The following is a 24,045-nucleotide window of genomic DNA, read 5'->3' as shown; positions in this document are numbered from 1 at the left end:
CAGAGGCTCTAGGATATAGAAGTATATTAACTTTTAACACATGCGGTCTAATGATAAACTTTGTTTTAGCTATACTAAAAGCCCAATTTGTGTATTGAAACAATTTAACTTATATTGTATATATACTTTTGTTCTAATTTAATTTATTTATTATAATTTTAATAATTATTTATGCAATTAATATTATATATTATAATGTTTGTTTTTGTTTTTTTTTTTATTAGGATTACATTTTAATTGTTTATTGAAATTTATAAACTGAACTCTCTCTAAATTTGTTTATTTAATTCATATAATTTGTATTTCCGGCAGACGGCTTATAAGCCATGCATGTACATCTTTTATAGGTACTTATTTTGTTAAATATATTATATAGAAAAAAATAAGGAATAAAGAAAGAAAGAAGAAGGAAGAAAGAAAATAGTAATAAGGGGCCCACACTTTACTTATACTATTGCTAATAATACTCGTAAGGTAAAATTGGGTTACAACACAAATACTTTCAGATTTTAAACACTTTGAGTCGTATGATAACTAATTTGTAAGACATATGAAATCCTTATTTTATTTATATATTTGCTTATTCATTTTTTATTTATTTTTTTATTTGCAAAGTGAACTTACCCGAATATTTGGAATTTCCAGCCTTCCATTTTTGTCCATGAATCCTGATGGCAATGGCCTGCCACCTGGACGACTCCATCTAACTTTAGCTCTAAGTGGTCCTTCATCACGACAACGGAAGATGACTTCACGACCTGTTTTTTTAAGAAATTTTAAAAAGTTATTATTATCATTATCTAAGAAAAAAAAAGAATTTTAAATATTTGTGTTTTTACATTGACCGATAGTCAAAACGGTGCTTGTAGTATTTATATGGCTTTGACTGTTTTTTTAATACTTTGGTAAGATATTAATCTCTTTATTTATTAAAAAATCAATTTCCATGCCTATGTTTATGAACAGAATATTAACAATATAAGTACATGTCACTCATTAGCCATGGGCGACACTGGGAATTGAAGAGTTTAATAACAATATTCTTCAAAATGTATTCCTTAATAATACGAGTTTGATGTAAATATTTGTTGTTAACTTAAATGTGAATCTTTTTAACTTCCCATTGGAAGTTATTACAACCGGTTATTACTAATAGTCGAAATAAAAAATGTGGACATTTCCCGACGTTTCAACAGGGGGTCATGATCCCACTGTGAGACTATTTTTTTAATTTTTGAAGAATTTCCTTGAATTTAAAACTTATCGTATTGCGTCAATTAATAAGAGCCACCTTATATTTTTATATATTTAGAGGAAATTTGTATTTTACTGCTTAAAACTTTATTGCTAAAAGTACTACTTTTAACTGAGGACTGCGCCAAGAACAAAATATGATTCAAAACCCAGACCTATTCGCGCACCACAAATTCATCAATTTTGGATAATGGATGATCCAGAGGGGGTCATAGGAGCCTTAAAGCTAACACAGTTGAGTTGTATAAGTAAAGATTTCATCTTAATTAGTAGTTGATTAGTAATTGAACGGTATTCACCAAAAAGTGCTTTGCGGTTAAAAACAACTGAAATAATATTTTTCGCACAAACTTTGGAATTTGGAAAAAAACATTAGTAATGCCTTAAAATATTTTCATAAGATCTTTTTTGAGAGAAAGAGCAAAAATTTGAATCTTAAGAACAAACCTTGAATAAGAGACCACTAGTTTGATACTAAATTCCTTAAACTCGTCTTCAATTGCATCTTTTTTTTGACACACATTAAATAGTGTAAGGCCCCAGTTATGGCTATCATTGAAATCGATCCGGGAAAATATTTGAAATGATATTTGACTGTTTTACTTCAATTAGAAATGAAAAATATAAACTGATCGATCGGAAATCACCTTAAGAAATTGTTTGAAGATAAAATGTGTAATTGCGCATTTATATTATGTATATACATATATCTATAAAAATATTTTTCTATTTTACAGACGGAAATTCATTTTCCTGAACAGCTGATACTTTTATGTTTAAAAATGAAACGAATCGTTTCACTGATTAGTGTTCCAATTTCACAAAATTTCAATGACAGATTTCTGTCAGTAAAAGTTTTTCGGTGGATTTCAATCAGGAAATTTTTTTTAATGACAGAACCTTTTAATGATAGCTATAAACGACCTGTCAAGAAAATTCCAATGTTTGATTTCAATTATGAAAACCAATGATAGCTATAACTGGCGCGTAATGCTTTCTTTATTTATTTTTTTCTTTCAAAATTGATTTTCTATTAAATATAAAAACTTTTAAGATCTTAAGAAATTAACGAAATCTACTTTTTAAAGTGAACTTGCTTTGGGTGGTCTATAACTCTAGAAGCGTGGGTATTACAGTTAAATTATTTAAGGCGAGGAATGCAACTTCCTATTTCACTAAAGCATAGTCCGGTAAAATGACGGTAAAAAAGGGTGAGTCAAGAAACTTTACGACGATGTTTGAGTGACGTAATTGAGTTAATAATGTTATTGTCACTTATATTTTTAAAAGCTCTTTTTTAAATACTGTCCAAGAGGCTTAAACAAGTTACCGGAGCACAGCCCAGAGATGGGAGTCATATTCACATTTCGGACTTATATAGGTTTTATAAATTGTAGCCAGATCAGACGGAGAGGAACATTTCTAGCATCGTCTCAAAAAATCTAGACATCTTTCAGCATTTTTGTCGACATCACGTATGTGATCGCTCCACAAGACAGGCTGATGCAAACTTCCTAGGATATCGAGATTTTTAATTTATTCGATGCAAGTGCCATCCATGGATAATGGCAAAGAGGGCATATCTCGCTTTAACGATACAACACATCATTGGGGTTTCGAAGCATCAAATTATGCATGGTTTCTTATACCTGATTGTACAATGCTGTGTAGGTGGATTTAACGAATTCATCATATTTTGTCGTTGCATTTCCACATCGGAAGAGGAGGGTTGTGAGTCTGAAAACGAATATTCAGAGCTAAGAGTACTATCGTCAGCGAAACAATGTATTGGATTAAAAGTTGCAGACAGGAGATCATTTATAAAAATGACGAAAAGCGTTAGAGACAAAACAGAGCCTTTGGGCACACCAGCATTCATATGTATAATGTAATGTGTATACACTCTGTATCTCTTTTACTCTAATAACATGTTATAGTAGAATAAGTACGTAGCAACCGTCTCATTTGTAGTAGTAAACACTTTTGTAGAACATTTTGGGGCAACGCCTACAAGAACCTAGTAGTTTTTCAAACCAATTTGAGGTGTATAAATACGCTCTCGGAAGCGAAGCGGTTCATTGTTGATTATGAACTGCGATAAATTAAAGACTGTGTTTGAAAAGTAATAATTCAATTAAAATAAAATAAAATTGTATTTTATTTACAAGTGTGAATAAGTTTTAATTGCCGGACCAAGCCGAATATTACAATATGTATAATGGTTTCAGACTTGAATCCGTCCAAAACAATTTTCGATAAGAAAGCAAATTCCCAGGCTTTATCAAATGTCTTTGAAATACCAAGTGGAATAATCTTACTTTCTCCAAAACAACTTTGTTCCAATGTTCGGTGAGTCGGTCATTAAAAAGCGTTTGTTCCTCAAGATATTTCTTAAAATGATAATTTATCAACGTTTCCATGACCTTAAGAAGGGACTTTAGTTCTATCGGTTCGGTCGATTATTTCAGGGAGAAGAAGATTCTGAGATTGGCTGAACAAATGCTGTCTTCCAACTACTCGGAAGGAGTCACAAACAAGAGGATAGATGTAAAGGCTTACGCAGATCGGGGATACTATCCGGACCAGCAGATTTATGAATGTTGAGCTCATTTAGAACACTTGCCACAGTTCAAGTATGAAGAAAAAATTATATTTCTTTCAGAATAATTTTTATGTGGTGAACAATGATATTTTTGAGATGTGGTCAAATTTGTATTAAAATCCAATTTAAAATTGTTTTACAATTAATAAAAACCTTATGTAAGAACTAGTAATTATTGGTAAACAATTGAATACTTCATTTTATACACACAATTGTTTTTAATATTGGATACAGATCCAATTAACAAACGGGAAAAATCACACCTTAATTCATTTAACCTCTCGAATATCTTAACCGAAAATTACTCAACCTTAAAATTTGATTGCCTTCTTTTTGAAGATCCTTAAATGAAAAAAATTATTATTTGCGTTAGACCACTAATGAGAAGTTATCAGTCTAGGTCGCTATCTATCCTCTTTTTTTAAATTTCAAGGCGTCACAAATATACTTAATTTTCATTCCTCGGAATATTTGTTGAGTCTAAAATATCAGTACATTTCTATGGGTTTTGTTTTCATCAAATTTAAAGTAGGTGTAAAATAAAGTGTATATGTATAGCTTTTCAGTAAATTATAATAAGAATGTTGATATTGAAATGTGTAGGTAAAATTTATTGAGTATTTACATCTGCCGAATAAATTTGCAGTTGCGAAATGTTTGTGTATAATGAAAAGCTTAATGCTTTATAGTGCTCTTTTTGTGTGTAATAAATAGTTTTGTAGTTTTTGTAGGACTTTTAGAACTTACCTTCCATTATATATCCTTTAATTTATGTTAAGAAATATTTGTTTATTGTTAAAAGGGAAAGAGAAAATTGAAAGTTAAGAACATTTATCTTTTAATGGTAATTCGTGTGATTTTTGTTTTAGTGAAAATGTGATTTTTTTTTAATTTTTCAAGGAAAGTTTAAAACATTAACTCCTGATTCGAAAAAAATGAATAAATACAAATTGACTTACTTTCTTTAATAATTTGGCTGTTAGGATATGTCTTCAGATTTAACTGTGGGTTTGGTGGTGTGTATGCTGAAAGAAAAATAATAAAATCAATATATCGAAAATCTATGTTTTAGAAAATCCATGCAGATAGATGTACCTAATTACATTTGTCTTTTTTTAAACATTTTAATCATACATAATTTAATAATTCAATTTACGGTTGGCATTTAAACTCACTGATTTTGTAGATTAATGATGAATTAATGAATCCAACCTAAGTTAAAATATTTTTAAAAATTCAATCTCATGACTCAACTTTTTTTGAAGCTTAATTCTTTTACAATCTTCAACCGTACATTGAATCGTTTAAAATTACAGCATGGCCTTTCTTGAATTCTTAATTTGTTTAGATATAAAATTAATTTTGCCAAAGGTACATTTTTCATAGTAGCAAGTATGAAGTTCAATACTCGCTGCAAAAACTATTTTTATTTTTAGTTCGTCTAAGTTCTTTTTGGCATTAAAAAATAAATCTTAAGGGAAACCTTGTAATTTTTTTAATCCTATATTTTGAACAATGTCAATGTAAAATTTCTCAACTTCTCTTAAATTTCATAAATAAACCCGAGTTATGATAAAAATTGCTTCAACAACTTGGAATAAAACTACTGCCCTGAAAAAATTAAATAGAAAATCAAAATTTAAACTTACGACAGTTTCTTTCATCCGATCCATCAATACAATCCGTATGACCGTCACAACGAGCACCATCAGAAATACATTGGCCATTTGAACAACGGAACTGATAATTCAGGCAACCAATTTCTGACTCTCGGCAATCCGCTTCATCGGATTTGTCCAAGCAATCATAGAATCGATTACATTTAGCTGACAGAGGTACACAGTCTCCAGAACGGCAAGTAAAATCGTTTGGTCCACAACCACCTGTTACCAAAAAGAAACCAAATTAATTACTCAAATAATTAAGAAAAGGCTATCAAAACGAAAAATGAGAAAAAAAAACTACACAAATGTATACAAATAAATATTTAAAAGGTTTATTTAAGGTAGAAAACGAATTAACAAAATAATGATTGAATGATCTGTGCAATTTCTAAAATAACTTAAATACATTAATTAAAAGCTAAAAACATAAAACAACCAAGCGAAGCCAACTGATCAATACATACATACGTTTTAAATAACTTATGATGCTTTACATTTTTCTTAAGGAGGGAGTTTAAGAAAATTAAATTTACCAGGAAAACGTCCTACTCCTTGACAAAGTTCTAGTCTCTAAGACTCGATTCATTGAAAAATTGGAAGTCGGTTGAGTTTCTTAATTAAGTTCTCGAGCGTTAGAACTCTACTTTATATTTTAGTCTGAGATTAAACTTCGATTTATTAGACAGTCAAATTTGAGGGTCTAGAATATTAGAACACGGTTTAGCAATGTTTTTAATTGCTTGAACCATTCGATTGTTTTATCAAATTTGGAGTCACAGAATTTTTTATAACGTTCACTATTAATAAATTGTTAGAAAATACAGTTATGGACGCCGCTGCCGACAAGTAAAGTACAGCTCAAAACCACTTTCAGACTAAAAATCAAGAGAATTTCGAGCGTGCTATGTGTCTATAGGCAGCCATTTTGTTTGCTTAAAGATGTCAATTCGTCTGTGTAGTCATTACGTTTTCAAGGTATCAGAATTGGAAGACCTTCTAGTTTGCTATCCACCAAAAACACTATACGAATGTTACATTCATCAAAATAAAAAGTTTGACCCGCATTGAAATGATGTCAAAAATAATGTTGCTTCGTAATCTAATCAGCAATATAGTTCGAAGAAATGATATGACAAATTGACATGAGCGGTTAGAAATGCTGTATTTTAAAATACTATATGGTCGAAATTCTGCATGAAACTGTACGATACTGTATGGTTAATATTCTGTATTTTTAAATACTGTACATTTAAAATACTGTGTCTCAAAATGCTGTCAAAATACAGTATCTCATAATACTGGAAATTTTAACAGATCAATTAGTTCGGTGCAATTGTTGATTATGAACGGAACAATTCATGGTAAAATGTGAGAAAGATAGAAATAACTAAAAAAGAAGAAAATAAAGAAGAGAAAATAAGAAGAAGATACCATTTATGTTGTTTTTGTTTTTATTACATCAAAGACTTATGAATTATCGTAGGTACATATGTTTTTGCCCAAGGAAAATATATAAACAAATTATGCTAATGAAAAAATATTATGATGTTTTCTTAAAAAATTGTACTCTGTTTTCAAAATTCTGTATTTCAAAATGCTGTAAATAAGTGTGCACTTTTTACATTATTAAAATGATTTTCATTTTTAAGCCTTATTTACAGCATTTTGAAATACAGAATTTTGATATACAGAACTTGGAAATACAGAATTTTGAGATGAAGAATTTTGATCATACTGTATTTTCTAAATACAGTATTTTGAAATACATTATTTTCAGATACAGTGTTTTAAATACTGCATTACGACCCATACAATATTTCGACCCCAACCCTTAATTGACACCAAAAACTGTTAGCGGAATTACCGAAGTGAATTTAACGCTGTAAAGACCTTTTTTGTAGACAACACAATTATAAATACAATAGTAATCGGTGATGTATACATTAGATTTATTATTACTATTATAAATGGAAGAACCAAAGGTGACGAAGAATGAAGCCTTACATGAATAATGTGGGTAACTCAGTGAATGACATTTGTACTGTATCTCAAGAACTACTGGCATGCGTGTAAGGATTTAGTGTAGAGGAAGAGATATGGTCTGACCACATGCCCATACAATTGTCCCTAAAGCATATTTCTATTCCCACTACAACCAAGTTTAATCTGTTACCTAAATTGTAGTGAAATTATCGGAAAAAGACTGAGTATCAAAATAATCTTAGTTTTAATTTTTCAAAATGTAACAATTCAGAAGGATCCAATCGGGCTAAAGGGCTTAACCAATTTAATAAAGAACTCAACAAAAATGATCAGAGCGGAAGTTCAAAATTATCTACGAGCTCAAAAAGAATACAAGAATATTTTCAAAAGGAGTAAGTCCACATAAAACAATTAGCTTGACCCCAAAATAAGCAGTGTAAAAGACAGTAAAGATAAAGAGTGGTGGAAGTTGGCAAAGGAAATACGTAACAAAGATCATAAAATATTCCCTTAAATTTCCGCACCTGAGTTTAGAACATATTATGGTTCACTTGTTAACCCAAATCAAACGGCAAATCAAATTTTGTAAATTTGAATTGTAACTTAATTCAGGATCGGGATCTGGGTATGCCTATAACTATAGATGAAATTATAAGTAAATTTGTAAACATAATAGAAGCTATATACTCCAACACACAATCAGCTGTTTGGACGGGAGAAGAGCTCTCCGAATATTTTGAGACACTTTTTGGAGCCAAACATGGATGCTTTTCACACTTTATATAAACGAATTGCATGCATCTTTAGAAATAAGACTCTTAATTGACGTGTTCAACATAAGGTTGCTGCTGTTTATACTGGTGGATGATGTCACGGTCTTGTTTTAGGTAAAGGAATTGAACAATCTTGGATATTGTTTTGGACTGCGTTAAGATGAGAGATCTATTTCTCAAATTTATTGGATCCAAAAAGGCAATGATCTATTGCGGGTGTTGAAATCAGAGGGTCAACAAGAAAATCTACGAAGGGCATCTGAGAGCAGTACGTGCATCTACAAACATCTGGATCATTTAAGAGGACACATTTACATTAACGATGGTTTCGAACTAAACGAGATCACCTGGATTTTTAAGGCAATATGTTATTTGTTTATCAAGCTTAATGGAAACGGATTATGTACTGTGTGCAGTTTAAGGGAGGAAGAAAACATCCAGCACTTTTTAGGCAGATGTCCAGGTTTAAAGGAATTTAGGGTCGCCTTCCTTGGGAAAATTTGGTTAACAGAAGCGGAAATAATCCAGGTAACTACTTTTTTACTGTCAGCGGATTATCACTACATTCAATTTGTCGGTTTGAAAAAGACATCGAGAATTTTATTTAAGACTAATAGCCATGGACTAGGAGGCATGGCATTATAAGCTCTGCCTTTACTCACATATTTGTTCGATCAAATAATAGCTTGAATGTTTCTATCGCTCAGTGTTTAGAATTTAAATTTTCGTTGTTTTTAAGAATTTTTGTTAATGAGGCGAATTGAAACGCTATAAGAAAAATGTTTTAACATCATACCATACTAGATAATAGAAGTATTACTTGAGTATCAGTCTCACATAAGAAAAGGCTGTGCTTTTAGATATTGACAAATTTCTTCTACACTTAAATATAAATACAAAATGAAAAAAAGTGCTTAGAACAAACTATTTTAAAACACACATTACAAAAAGGATGCTAAAAAGCTACAAAATTTAAAAAAAACTAATCATCTAATTTATTTTGAAAAACAAAAAATATTAACCAAAACAATTTTGCTCGTCAGAAAAATCTTTACAGTCATAAAAGCCATCACATCGTTGAGTTATATTTATGCAATGCTGATTATCAAAACAGGAAAATTCGATATCTTTGCAAGGACCTTTAAAGATGATAAAAGTTTTTGCGTAGTTGATTTTGTGCAGTTAAGTAAAAGTTTGATTGTGCAAATAGAGAAGAAATAAATTAAATTAATAATATGAATCGCAGTTGCAAAGTATAAAAATATGCAAAAAAGAATAAATATGTTATGTGCAAATGTGCGAAATACAAAATAACTAAAACAGTCGTTGCTATTCTGAGAATATCATATTTTTAACATGATCTGAAAGAAAGTAGAAAAAATGTTCTACTTTTCGATTTAAAGTTTTTGAAGGCTTACTTTTTTAATTAAAGAAAAAACTTGGAATATTTCGAAAAATCTTCTTTCAATCCAGAAAGATAATTTTAGATAACCTGAACATAGTTTATAAAAAGGAATATGTCTTTAAAAAGTAGTCACCGAATAATATGAAATGCGTAAATGAGTTAAATATTTTTTGCTTTGAATTGGAAGTAATTGTAAGCTGTGTGATTTGTGAATTCACTTTCGTGCGTCCAAATTTTTGGGATATCCATATCTTAAGAACAAGTAGAGCTATTCGCTTTAAATACAGATACATAGTAACTTCAAGTTTTAAATAGATCACTGATACTAACAGCGATAAAAAGAGCAGTGTAGTTTTGGCATCTAATGACACGGATTTTAAGTTAATTGAAAAAAACTACTGGTCTACAAATTTTTTGTGTTGGCGAATCTTTGGTCGAAAAATATAGTTTGCATTATATTTCTTACGCAAATATTAAATAGTGTAAGCTTATTATCAAAAATATCATTTTAGTGCTGAGACGTTATTGGACTATTTGAAAAGGTATGGAACTTAGAAGATATTGATATTTTTTGGAGTCTCGATTATTAGACTTTTTTTTTTTAAATAATAGTAGAGTGCGCACACATTTGATGTTCATTGATAATAAATATGAAAGACAAACAAAAACAAAATATTCAATAATATTTTTCAACTCACAGTTCTCTTCGTCCGAACCATCATCACAATCGGGAATTCCATCGCATTTTTCTGAGAACTTATAACACTTTCTCTTTCCACTGGCGCACATAAGTTCATGACACGGGTAAGGATTTGGTGGATAGTTACCTCCACTATTTCCAGGATATGTCTCGTTATACAAACAATTCTGTTCGTCGATTTCATCAAAACACTCCTTTATTTGATTGCAGCGAATTGAAATCGGATGGCATCGATCATCACAGAAGAATTCATCACGTGAACAATCTTCTGCAGTCTCATGAGCTGCCAAAATAAAAGTTATGAACATTAATTACAGTGATTATAATAATTTTGGGTTCTTTACTAAACTAAACTCGCAAATTTTTTAAAAATTGTTCATGATAATTTGATTCATGTTTTAAATATATAATAATTAATTATTATTTAAACAAATACTTAAATTTAAAATCTTTTATTTAAAAATAAATTATTCACACGAAAAGCATTCACAATTATGTATTATTCTAATATTTTATTGAAAACAAATATAAATATTGTTAGGAAAAAAAATATTAAAGATATGTATTAAATTTTACCCTCCTTGTTGCATGTTCTTGGAGCCTCATCGGATCCATCCAAACAATCATCATGCTTGTCACATAAAAACTCAATATTTATACATTCATTATTGTCACATTCCCAATGACCACGTTGACAGTGTTCTTCAATAGTGTTAATTGTGTCATTGTTTTCTATGTATGATTGGTTGTTGTAATGTTTTTGAAAACACAATCAATTTAAGTGTGATATGGAAATGTTTATGTCATGAGTTTTGCGTTGCACACCAAAATTACACATGTAAATCAAATGGAATGAGTTGCGTGGGTGAATGTTAGTTTTTTGTTTTGGTTTTTTAAAATGAAATAGATAAAAAAATAAAAAAATAATTATGAAACAAAAACACAAAAGTAGAAGACATTGTTCTGTACGTTTCCAAAACATTAAATAATTAAATCAAGCCGAAAATGTGCATTTATGTGTTTTAGCTTAAGATGAAAATGAAAAAAAAGTGACGTTATTGTTCCGTCCAAAGAATCTACTACATTTTAATAAAATGTGTCGTAAGACTTTCGAATCCATGGATAAGATGGAGAGTGGCGGAATTAAAATAGGAACATAATTTAAAGGCTTACATGCCGGAATGTATAACTTACATCCTCAGTTTAAAAAAAGAAAACGAAGATGGAATGACTATCGCCTCTTTCACACGAGACGGTTTCATCCGTACGGTTTTACACTGGACGGAGACTGGTTTTTTCCGTACGGACGATTTTAAAACAGCCTTCTCAACGACTGAAATATACGGCAACCATGCCGTCGCACTCACAAAAGACGATTTGTATTCGTCTTCCGTCCGTTTTTGTGGTCACTAGTACTAAAGCAAAATATCTAAAATATAACCAAACGTATACGATTCATGGGGAAAATACGTTATGTGTGAAAACAAAGTCCGTACGGAAAAAAATCGTACGGACTAAACCGTCTCGTTTGAAAGAGGTCTATCACCGTCAATTCGGAGCGTTATGGTTATATGATAACGGATTTTTTTGCCTGCTATTGAAGAATATGTGATTTTAAGAAGCGGTACCACATGCCCCAAAAACTCGAGCTAATATATCTGTATTGCAAGAGATATCAACTAGCCACCAAGATTATGTGATTTGACACCGCTGGACGTTTTTTTGTGGGACTACGCGAAAGACCGTGTTTATGCAGATAAACAAGAGCACTCTAAAACCAATATTCGTCAAGTTATACCACTCAATATGTATCAAAAAGTGGTCGAAAATTACCTGAAAAGAATCAATGGTTGTAACCATTCGAGAGGTGGTAATTTAAATGATGTGTTTCACACATAGTGTCAGCGTTCAAACTTAATAACAAAAGGAAATATAGTGATACAAATATTGTATGTGTGTTTTATTTACGTGTGCTTTTGAAACTTTTTTTTATAACCTAAGCTATATTTTATTAAAATCTTTCGAACTCATCGATAGGATACAGAATTTTAAGACTTACACACCGGAGCGTATAACTTAAATAAAAACAACTTATTGTACTAAAGGTTAATTCCATAAATAGTATTTAAATAAATACTGAAAAAAATTGTCTAAAAAGATCTTAAAAGCTTTAACTTTCCTAAACTGAAGTTTAGTTTGTTTTGAATCTAAAATCTCACTTAAAATGAGTTTTTTCTGCTGTAGTTAATAGGCATGTTTTTTTCATTTTGTTTGTAAGACATTGAAAACGCACTTTTTTAAAAATTAAAACCAATTTGGGAATATAAGGAATCTAGATTATATGACAAAGTTTCATATAACCTAATCGGAAGGTATTGACTTCCAAAAATAACTTATTTTTAAGAACCAAGATAATCTACTAAAACACATAAAATGCCCTAGAATTTGACAAAATTTTGAAATAATTTTTTTTTAATTTCAAAAACAATTATTGACTTATTACCGTGACAATTTTGTTCATCACTTTGATCTAGACAATCTGGTTTATTATCACACACTTTATCCCAATGCAGACAAATACCATCACAAAAGAAGGTTAGAGGGGGACATCTATCATTAACCGCTAGTCTGTCATCTTGAATATCATAAATTTTGTTTTAATATTAATTTAACATTTAATATATTTTTTTTCTCGATGATAATGCCAAGCAAATAGTAAAACATACAAATAAAAACACAGAAAATAAAAATTTTAAAACAAAAAATAAAATTAAAAGTAAAAATTACATTGAACTAAAAAATTTCTCATGCAAAAAACATTGACGTGTAATAAAATTATCAAAAAATAAAATTTTAATTTCCACTGGTTAATGTCAAACCAACCGCACTTACCACAGTTGAGTTCGTCACTTGAATCAGCGCAATCGCTTTTATCATTGCAACGATTTGAATTCTTCGTACATTGGCCATTTAAGCAACTTTTTTATTGTTTTAATGTCGCGATTGATTATGTGGGTGTGTAGGTGAATATCGTTTTTTGATGGATGTATGTGGGTGTGGTTTTGTTTTTTTTTAAATGAAAATAAATAAATTAAAAAAAAAAATTGTTAACAAAAAATGTGTGTTCACATTTGTTTTGATTGACAAGAGAATATTTGTATATTTTTAAAGAACATTTTTTTAAACAATAGGTTGAGCAGTTGGTATTAATTTTGAATTTTTGACATTTAACAAAAATATAATATTAAGAAAAATTGTGATTAATAAAACCAAAATCTTGATTCATTTTTATTAAGCAATTCGTAGGTCCTCTTAGTCCAAAGGTTAACCTCTTTCTTAAATTATACAGTTTTCTGTTCAACATATTCTAACATATTGTATTTCAAACTTTTTAGAACATAAACTCTTTTGATTAATTGTTTATAATAATTGCATTTTCAGGCTCAATGTTTATTTTTGTATGGATTTAAATTTTTTAATTGAATACAAAAAACTAAGATTACCTTTTCCATCTCAGTTGACAAAACTTTGATGTCATAAAAATATCCTCGATGTCAATCAAAAATTGTATAAGAAATAATATGATATCAAACAAAACAAAAATTAAAAATTATTTACTATGGGAATATTATTTCTATAAGTTCGACGTTGGTTGTTAACATTGATTTTTCTCTTTTCAATTGTATTCAAAAGACTCAAGGACATTATTAAGGTATGATATTTTGGACGAATAAAAGTTTTGTAAATTATAGCCATATCAGAAGGGTAAAGAACTTATTGCATCTTAGAAGAAAACCAAGGCACTTAGCAGTACATTCGGCAATGTCAAATAATTGAAAAATTCAAAACCAAGTGGGAACTGAGACTGAAACCGTACAGTCTTCTCTATGCAATTCCCCAATACCACTATCCATGGGTAGCATATTGGTATTGGGGGAGTTCTACACTTTTGTGACAGTAGACAGCATTCATTTTTCGAAGCATTCAATTCTACACGATATTTTATTCCCCAAAATCAGAATTTAATTTCATAACTGGCACGGTATTTAGCAGTGGCCGATCGTGCATCGACCACATCAACACCATGCGAATCATACTCGTACAATCATCTGAGTACCAATCACCGCTGTACCTAATGTTTGTAGATTTTGGGAAGGCGTTTGATCGGGTCAATCGTGAATGCATCTGGAGATCGCTTATTGCGCGAGGAATCCCTGAGAAAATTGTCGCTGTTATTAAAGAATCGTTTAAGGTGTTTTGTGTTGCAAAAATCGACAGATTTTCGACTCCTTTGATGTGCGTCAAGGAGTGAGACAAGGAGATCTCTTGTCACCAATTCTGTTTTTACTGGCGATTGACGATGTAATGACTGCCACGGTGGGTATAAATGAAAGACACGGTATCCAATGGAGTCTGTTTGACAAGCTTAACCACATAGATTATGCTGACGATATATGTCAATAGCTAACAACACAGCAGGCTTAAATCAGATGTGTCATTCACTGCAATTAAATGGAGAGGTGGCTGGCTTAAGGATTGACACAAATAAGACCAAAGTAATGACCTCGGACCAAAGCACACAAGTTATTCTAAGGCAGGGGACCATAGAGTAGGTTGAGCAGTTTAATTATCTGGGAAGTTTTATAGCTCTCGATGGTGGAACGGACGTTGGATGTTAACAGTAGAATTAACAAAGCCCGTAGTGCATTTGGAATCTTTTCTCCTGCTTGGAACTCTAGCAAAATATCGCTACGCACCAAGTTGAAACTTCGCTTCTGAAACATGGAAATGCTCTTCCAATATCTCTAGCAGACTACAAGCTTTCGTTAACCGTTGTCTGCGCTCTATTCTTAAGATCCGGTGGCAGCAAACCATTTCTAAAGTTGAGCTGTGGAGTGGGACCGGACAAAAAAAATTGGACGTAGACATTATGCAACGGAAATGGCGTTGGATAGGCCATACACTGAGGAAACCGGACGATAATATAGAAAAGCAATCGGTCCAATGGAATCCCCAGGGTAATAGACGCGTTGGAAGACCAAAGACAACTTGGAGGTCATCAATTTTGAAGGAGGCTCGGTCTCAAGGTATTCAATCGTGGCCACAGCTGAGGTCAGTCGCGGTGAATTAGAATAGGTGGAAGGATCTCTTTGCAGTACATATATGCTCCAGGAGGAGTTAAAGCGCTGCTGTACTTGCAGCCGGACAACATATATAAAATCAGAATTTAATGAGCTTATGAAAAGTTGAAGGAACTGTCATCAGCGAAACAATTTGGTGGATTAGAAGTTTCAGATAACAGATCATTTATTAAAATAAGGAAGAACGTCGGAGATAAAATGGAACACTGGGGATTCCAGCGAAAATTTGGTGGATATCAGATTTAAATCCGTTCAATATTACTTGAATTGAGCGGTCAGAAAGATAGTTACTAATTCAACGAAGAAGAAGTTCATGAATTTGTAACAAATGGAATAAATTATAGTAATTTCTGCATATACCCGCAAGAATGATATTTTACGTACAGTCAAACTTCCTTATAACGAACTTCTACATAACGAAGATTTCTCTATTACGAATTGATTTTGGGTACACATCTTTTTGGTTATTTTGTTGATGTGTTTTGGTCTCCTTATAACGAATTTCCATAAAGCGAATTTTTTTCTACAACGCACAAATTTTTTGCTGGAAATCCAAATCTCATGCGTTTTTGTTTCCACATAACAAATTATTTTCAAATAATTTTCTGTAAAAAACAACAGCATGCATAGAAAAAACCTTATAAGAGGATTTCCCCAAGATTTAAAATGCAAGCATTCTATATTCAGGCTTCTGTGAATATCTAATTAAAAATGTAGCATTTCTCTTGAGAAAATTTTGTTGATAATTAATAAAGTTGAAGAACGATTGAGAAAAAATAAACAGATATTCTATAGACGTGTTTCGAACCTTCTGGAGATGAAGAGTAACGTACCGACTAATTCATTTGAATCTCTCAATTTATTAGACGATTTTGTTGAAAAAGAAAAATTGATGAATGTTATCAAAACTAAAATCACTTACTTCTTTAATTAAAAGTAAAAACAAAAAATGTCTGTATAACGAATTTTCTATATAACGAAATAAATTTCTGGTCATGTGCAAATTCGCTATAGGGAAGTTTGAATATATTTCCTTTATTGTTTTTTTAAAATACATTTCTGAATAAATTTTCAATTTATTTTGTTTTCGAATTAAATTGATTTTTATTGATTTTATTCATCAGTTCATATTTGAGTCGGAGTTTTCATTCGTATTTGTCTAGAATACGAGTAGCTGAACTTTTTTTTTTAACAAGAATAAATAATTCTACGATGTTTCAAAAACAAATATCTAATTTAAAAATTCACATCAAATTCCTGATTTACATCCATTTAAAATACAATTTCTAGAAGAAATCTGTCAGTGGAACAATTCGTTTGAGTTTTTTACATGAAAGAATCAGTTTTCAGGAGAATGAATTTCCATCAGCAAAATAGAAAAATATTTCTTCTCAACAAATTCATAACATGCATTTCTAATCAAAAGAAAACGATGAAAAAAAGTCAACTAAAATATTTTACGGATCGATTTCAATAATAGCTATAATTGATCCAGTTTTCACTTCGAGATCAGCTTAGGGTAAAAGTTCATTTTATCTCTGGAAATTCTACTGAGATAATTATTTTACTGTCGTTTATAGAATTGGGAAGATTCGTCAATGCGGATTAACGAAGACAATACTAATAAACCCATAGTAAATATTTTAACTGCAAAACAATTCCGATTTACCGATTCTAATCAATTAGTCTTATAACCTTTTAAATAAAAAAAAATAAAAATATCTTACAGAAAAGCACCATCTTGACAGTAGGTACAATTAAATTCATCTGTACTGTCATCACATTGTGGTGCACCATTACATCGTTGATCCTTTGGTATACAATACGTTTTATCACACTCGAATTCATTTACCGAACAATATGCTGTGAAAATGGTATTAAATGATGATGTTTTTGTTTTATGATAGTAATAATTTGATTTTAAAAAAAAAGTGTTAATGTTAACTTAATATAAATACAATGTATGGTAGAGTGATTATGGTTAAACAAACAACCAGTAGAAATGATATTTGTTTAAGTTTTTTATTGAATTTTAAATTAAATAAGTGACAACAAATGTTAACATCAAGCGATTGAACAGAAATAAATTTTTCTTTAAAGAGGTACAAGAATTTTGATTTGTATTTTATATAAATTTATTTGCTGACATTTAGATCGCGACACAAGTTAACCTATCATAACTACTGGTGGGTAACACATTTTTGAATTCTTGGGGGAAAGGAATGAATTGTGATACAAGAGGTTCTGGACACAAAGTTAAATATCACAAAATAATAGTCCTTCTATTCTATATAAAGGCCATAATGCTTTTTATACACAATTAATCGTTGTTAATTGGAATTCTGTCACTGCAAACTTGTATAAATATTGATCAGTTTATAATTGATTTAGATAATTTTGGTTATAGTGAGTGATTTCTTGAGCTCATTTAAACATTAAGAAACGAGAACTTTCATATTAATAAACTGAAGAAGTAGTTATTCATCATTAAAAATAACTGAACACAATTTCTTTAATTTTTGTCTACCGTTTTTAGTCACATGTAATATTTAACTTGAAACGAACAATATTTCTTCAGGATGCGGAAGTAGTAAATTTGGGAGTTTAAATTCATAAAAAAGATGAGAATGTTCTAATTAGTGTTTTTAGGAGCTCTGTGAATCCCGATAAATGTTAATTTTCAACAAAAAAATTAAGGACTATTATTTAATTGACACATTTAAAAATTATCACGTTTGTAAGTGGATTGCATTGGATCATTTGGGGTTTTGATTTGTTTTTTTTTTTTTAGAATTCATTACCTGCTAATGGTGGACAGTTTGATTCATCTGTTTCATCATCACAATCTGTATAGCCATCGCATCGTTTTTCAATTGGAACGCATTGCGTCTGATCGCATTCAAACTCATATAATTCACAGTGTGTAGTGTCCATGTCAAATGTGTCTATATGATATGAGGTGATGAGTTGAGTATTTAAATGAAAATGTAGTTGTTGTTGAATTTATAATGTTTGAATTAAGATGTGGGAAATGCATTAAGTTTTCTTATTAAGGGGATTTATTTCATAGGGTAGAAGTCTTTCCAGTTTGTAATTATTTTTAGTTAAGATCTTACACTATCTTAGATTGTTTAGAATTGAATTCTTCAGTTTATTGAAATCATAAGAAATCTTAAAAGAGATCCGATTACAATCCCTAACGTAATTTATAATAAAAACTGACTTTTTCCTTGGTAATTTTAGATAAATCTCTTTGTAGTCACTTTAAGAGTCTTTCTAAATGAATCATATTTTAAAAGTTATTAAATATACCAACTACGATTCTGATTTGATCAAATGAATCAAACACGCATATGGCTCGATAAAATAATGTTCACACTTATAACAGCAGATAATTCTTTCGGACTTATGTGTAGATTGCGGATTTTAGAATTTTTAACTGATCTTGCTAAGAAACTACAATCCGATAATAGGTATGCTTTTTTTCTATTAAGAGCTTGAAATACTTTAAAGATGTTCCTTCATATTAGAATTAATAGAAACTTACAAGGCCTATTTTAATGATAAAATATTTTCATTGGCTTGAAATATAAAGAATGCAATTTAAATATGTATGAGTAGATCAATTTTTGTAACGTTGGTTATACAAAGAACTTTTATGATTTTAATAAATTTGTAGCGACAATTAAAAGAGTACTGTTAAAACGATAAACTAAAAATATATCTAATTTCAAATTTAAACTAATTAAAATTGAACTAATACTTAAAGCTTAATTATTTTAGTTTTTAAATTCATCTTGTATGTTTCCCTGTTATATGTAAATTCAAAAAAAAAAAGATAAGAAATAAACAATATACCATAATTTTCATCTTTGTAATCATAATTATTTTGAGAATCCTGGCAATTTAATTCATCGGATCCATCAGGACAATCGGTGATACCATTACAACGTTTATAACTTAATATACAATTTCCAACTGCACACTGATATTGGAAACTCAAACATTTTCCGTTTGCCCTACTATTATTAAAAATTTGATGATTATCTATAAAAACAAAAAAATAAAAGTAAATAGTAATAAACTTATTGAAAAGTTGTTAAAACGGAAATGTCATTTCTTGAGAATCGTTAGAGGTGTTTTTTAATTGGCTATTATATATTGTGAACTTGGTGAATAATTTCGCTTTCATCATTTATGAGATTAAATTGTCGATATTTCTCTTTTGCTTGAAAACAAAATGAAAGTTCAATGAATGAAAACATGCGTCAATTTAATAAAGTCAAATCATATCGATTAGCTTGACTATAATATTTTTAGGTATTGTTACGTGACAACTTACAACGATAGGTTGAAATTATGTTTTAACTTATAAAAACTTGGCTATTTTAAAGTATTCTTGAAAACAGTTACCCAAATGTTGATTATTGGATATTTTTTGTATTTAATTTTGTTTACATTTGGTTACAATTTTAGTTTTAAGGAGGTCCGCTTCATTTTTTGACGAATTGTTTTATTATAAATTTAATAGTCGTAGTAATATAGTAATATATGGTTTTTCAATTCAACATGGAATTAAAATAATGTATAATCATTCTTAAATGACGAAGTAAAATATTCACTCAAAGTTTATACTCTTAGTTAAGTACTCGTATTATGTGCTAAAAAGTTAAATAAAATTGATCCAAAACCATAACCAAAAACAAAACAAATTAACCTCAAACCAAAATCTAACTAAGTTGCGAAAAAACATATTAAGTTATTTTAACATTTCACCACTTTTTTGTGATTTTTAAAATATAAATATTTTATTTTTATATATTGTATTATTGATTACAAAAAAAATTAACATAATTCGACACAAAAAAAACAAATTGTTATAAGGAAATATTTAAAAAAAAAAAAAATGTAATTCGGAAAATATTGAACATTCTTCTGCTATTAGTGGAAACCGAGTGAATTCACACCTTCAATTTATTTTATTCTTTTATTTATTATTAAACTCGTAGTAGCGACTATGAAGTATAGGATTAGATAAAAAAATTAAAAACATTTTTAAAATAATTTTTTAATTTCTTGTCTCTGAAAAAAGTTCTGTTTCTAGTATTAAATTAATTGACTGTCTATGGAAAGTATCTGAAACAATTATTTGAAAATTAATAAATAAGGGTGTAATTCAGTGTGCTTATGTCATCTTTGAGGCACCTAATGCGCAGATATAGGAAGTGAGCTTGAGTTTTGGAGTCAAGTAAAAACTCAGATTAGAAGGAGCAAAAAACATTTTTTAGCCTTCACGTATAACAAAAGATTGTCTTTTAGTCCCTTTATTTGAATTTTTACCTAAGGATTGTGGAATTTGGGTAAGTTTTTGCTATGGTAGCAGCATTGCGTTTTCGAACATTTTACAGGATTTTTGATAATAAGACACAGTGGGTCATATGCAAAAAGGTGAGTTCAAGCTCTTTACTCACTTTTCTGAGAACTTTCTTAGAGTGGTATGCAAAAAAAAATTACATAGACCGAGATCGATCTCAAGCTGTGAGTTAGAATTAAAAGTGTTGAGATCGATCTCTCGACGAAAGCTCTATGTGAGAAAGTTCTAGTTTTGATATGCAAAAAGATGAGCAAACGCTCGATTGCATGAGATCGATCTCACAAATTATTGAGTATGGGTTTTCCTTTACTCAGTTAATAGACAAATATCAAAATGGCCGAGTTTCTGGATAATTTTTTTACAAATCGTGTTTATAAAAAAAGAAGATGTCCAATTAGCGAAGATTTTCTAAAATTGTGTACATTTAGTGAAACAAGCGTGCAATTATTGACAGATGAGTTTTTGAACCCAACCCTGGAAACACTAGCTGGTGCTTTGACTCATGAAAAAAAAGGATTTGTCTGCGTTATGTAGGAGATCTTGGATTTCAAAGCGGTGTTGGTGAAGGCATTGGAGTCAATCAATTAATTAGGTGGTTCAGCAAGTCGCAACAAAAATCGCAAGCCGTGAAACTGATTGGATCATATTCCCACACACTTTTGAAAAAAATAAAGGAAGCGTAAAGGTTATGGAGCAGTAAGAATGAGTTTCTTTACGCCTTTGGTGCTCTGGATTGTACACATGGAAACCACTGTACCACATCAACCGCAAAGAAAACTACTCAGTAAATGTACAGGCTACGTGCAACGCAATTTACAAGCATTAAAGTTTGCTGGCCAGCATCAGTCCAAGATTCCCGTATTTTGAAAAAATAGTTTCTTATTTAATCATATCAATAATAATTCTTCAGGAATATTACTGGGTGATGAAGGGTATGGCCTTGGTTAATGATACCATTTTCCTTCTTGACTCGACTGACCGCACATAAACTACTGTTTTACCTAGTGCAAGTGCTTATAAAGAGCTTTGAGATCGTTCTCATATCAATGAGTCAGAACTGTAGAGAGTGAACTAGTTTTTTTGCATATGAAACTGAGTCCGAGTGCGAGTCTGCTCGATCGATCTCACATGCGAGTTCAAGCTCGTCAGCTCTGGCTCTGAGAACTTTCTTATCTTTTAGCATATGACTCAGTGTTGGCGGAATGAAAAGACCTGGGGGAACACGGATATTGGTTTTCAAACCGTTCATTAATAGGCCCGAAAAACAATATCTGAGTCAACAAAGAATTGATTCATAGATACCAAATACAATCGATTTTGATTAGATCTTTATGCCAAATTTGATTAAATACAACAATCTTACTTTAATGGCGACAGAAAACGTCAGTAAAATAAGTATTATTTTATCTTTAAACTTTATAAGAATTCAAAGAGATTTATAAGAGTGTCCAAAAACTAATTTACTTTTTGCTGCCACTCATTTGTGAATTAAAATAGTCCGCAGATTGAAGGTGTCAGATATTATTTAATATACTTTAGACATTATCCGTGTTTTGTTAGAAACTCTATTAATAGAATAGTAGAATTTTACAAGAATATCAAAAACAATATCCGCAGTATGAATATTCCGATAAAAGTTGAAGTACAATCCATTTCGGATGGGTTTTTGACATTTATACAAGTCTCGAATGGATTTTATGTAATTTCGTTCTCAAATATTGATTGACGATTGATATTGCATTTGTATATCGATGGCTGAGTTCGTTGAGAAGTTGTGCATTTGGAATCATGTTTTCCATTGGCGGCAAAAAAATCAATCTGTATCTGTTGATATTATTTTGTTTTTTTTTTTTAATAAAAATGGACTAACTAGGCTTATTTTGCAAGAGAAAACAATAGAAAGATAATTAAGTTTTGCTATGTTTCCACCAAGGGTTTATCTCAGTTTAGATTAAATAAATCTTTTAAATCAAGAAGATTTCAAAATTATTATGTTTGACAGCACTTTCTAAAATGCAAATAGTGTTTCGATGTTTCTTATTGAGTGCAAGTAAAATAGTTTGATTCGTGTTAAACAATGAAGAACTGAATAGTTTAGCACCATATAAGAAAATGCTATCTACTCCATGTGTAATTTTTTTAATTTGATTAAAACAAAACTAAATTTTTTGTGCACAAACATGCAATTAAACTGACCATATCTATTTATAATAATATTTTTTTATTATTATTCTGACAGGCTTTCTCTCAGTTGTATCAATTTTTAAATGCAAGAACTTGGCTACTGTCGATCTGTTTTCTAGGGAATTTACTACTATACTATTTATAGAATGCCAAAAAACACGGGCAATTCCTCACGCGTCGTCGAATATTAGGTCCAAATTTTATAAAAGAACATTTCTAACACACAAAAGCCCTAAATTCAGATTTCGTTTGTCATTTTAAAAGTAAAATGGAATCGTTTTAGCACTAGATATAATCGGGTTGATGTAAATAGTAAATTAATAAAGTTTAAAGTTTAAATTAATTTATCATTCATTTTTAAAATAAGCAGAAAAACTAGTTTTTTATTGTATAAGTATGAGTTAAGATCATTACTCATCAAATTACTTATAAGGTATGTAATTTTTGTCAATGGATGGAAATGTATATTTTGTAATTTTGGTGTGTTAAAGTTGGCCAATGATGATAATTAATGTTCGAGCAAGAAGGGACGCATGCTGCGTTTTAATATTATTCTTTTCATAAAGTAAATCACTCATCACTCATCATTCACTCATATAAAATAAACATTTATATATTTAATATTTGTATTAGTATTTTTTTTGTTAATTATTTAAAGATAATATTCAATTTGAATGTGTTTTTAATAATGTACAATAATAATAACACTTAAATTATATTAAGATTATTTCGTGCGAAATTGATATTTTACTTTAACTAGTACACATAACATGCATTTTATCTACTATTTTACATAAATATGTAGGTACAGGTACTTACTGCAATTATCTTCATCGCTTCCATCTTTGCATTGTTTTATTTTATCGCATAATTGATATTTTGGAACACACCCACCGCCATGCAAACATTTAAACTAATAATTAAAAAATAAAATCTGTCAAATAAACTTTAAGAACAAAGTATTT

The 24,045-nt window shown here is 30.0% G+C and overlaps 1 protein-coding gene across 30 annotated transcripts in view; it reads right to left on the bottom strand.

Annotated features, from left to right (window-relative positions):
* LOC129945377 (basement membrane-specific heparan sulfate proteoglycan core protein) overlaps positions 1-24,045 on the bottom strand; it is a 212,624-nt gene that overhangs the window by 37,305 nt on the left and 151,274 nt on the right. For 14 of the 30 annotated variants that reach the window (XM_056055068.1, XM_056055069.1, XM_056055071.1 and 11 more), the window contains 12 exons: positions 23,900-23,993; positions 19,381-19,569; positions 18,324-18,467; positions 17,250-17,385; positions 13,274-13,359; positions 12,885-13,016; positions 10,958-11,113; positions 10,380-10,664; positions 5,506-5,739; positions 4,816-4,881; positions 4,604-4,618; positions 625-758 (listed from right to left, as the gene is read on the bottom strand). In XM_056055068.1, coding sequence (XP_055911043.1) covers positions 625-758; positions 4,604-4,618; positions 4,816-4,881; positions 5,506-5,739; positions 10,380-10,664; positions 10,958-11,113; positions 12,885-13,016; positions 13,274-13,359; positions 17,250-17,385; positions 18,324-18,467; positions 19,381-19,569; positions 23,900-23,993 — 1,671 coding nt within the window. The remainder of the gene's footprint in view (positions 1-624; positions 759-4,603; positions 4,619-4,815; positions 4,882-5,505; positions 5,740-10,379; positions 10,665-10,957; positions 11,114-12,884; positions 13,017-13,273; positions 13,360-17,249; positions 17,386-18,323; positions 18,468-19,380; positions 19,570-23,899; positions 23,994-24,045) is intronic. The other 16 variants (XM_056055090.1, XM_056055091.1, XM_056055092.1 and 13 more) reach the window with 11 other exon arrangements.

Source organism: Eupeodes corollae, chromosome 2 (genome assembly GCF_945859685.1).
Source record: "Eupeodes corollae chromosome 2, idEupCoro1.1, whole genome shotgun sequence".
Lineage (NCBI taxonomy): Eukaryota > Metazoa > Arthropoda > Insecta > Diptera > Syrphidae > Eupeodes > Eupeodes corollae.
This window is presented reverse-complemented; position numbering and strand designations above follow the sequence as displayed.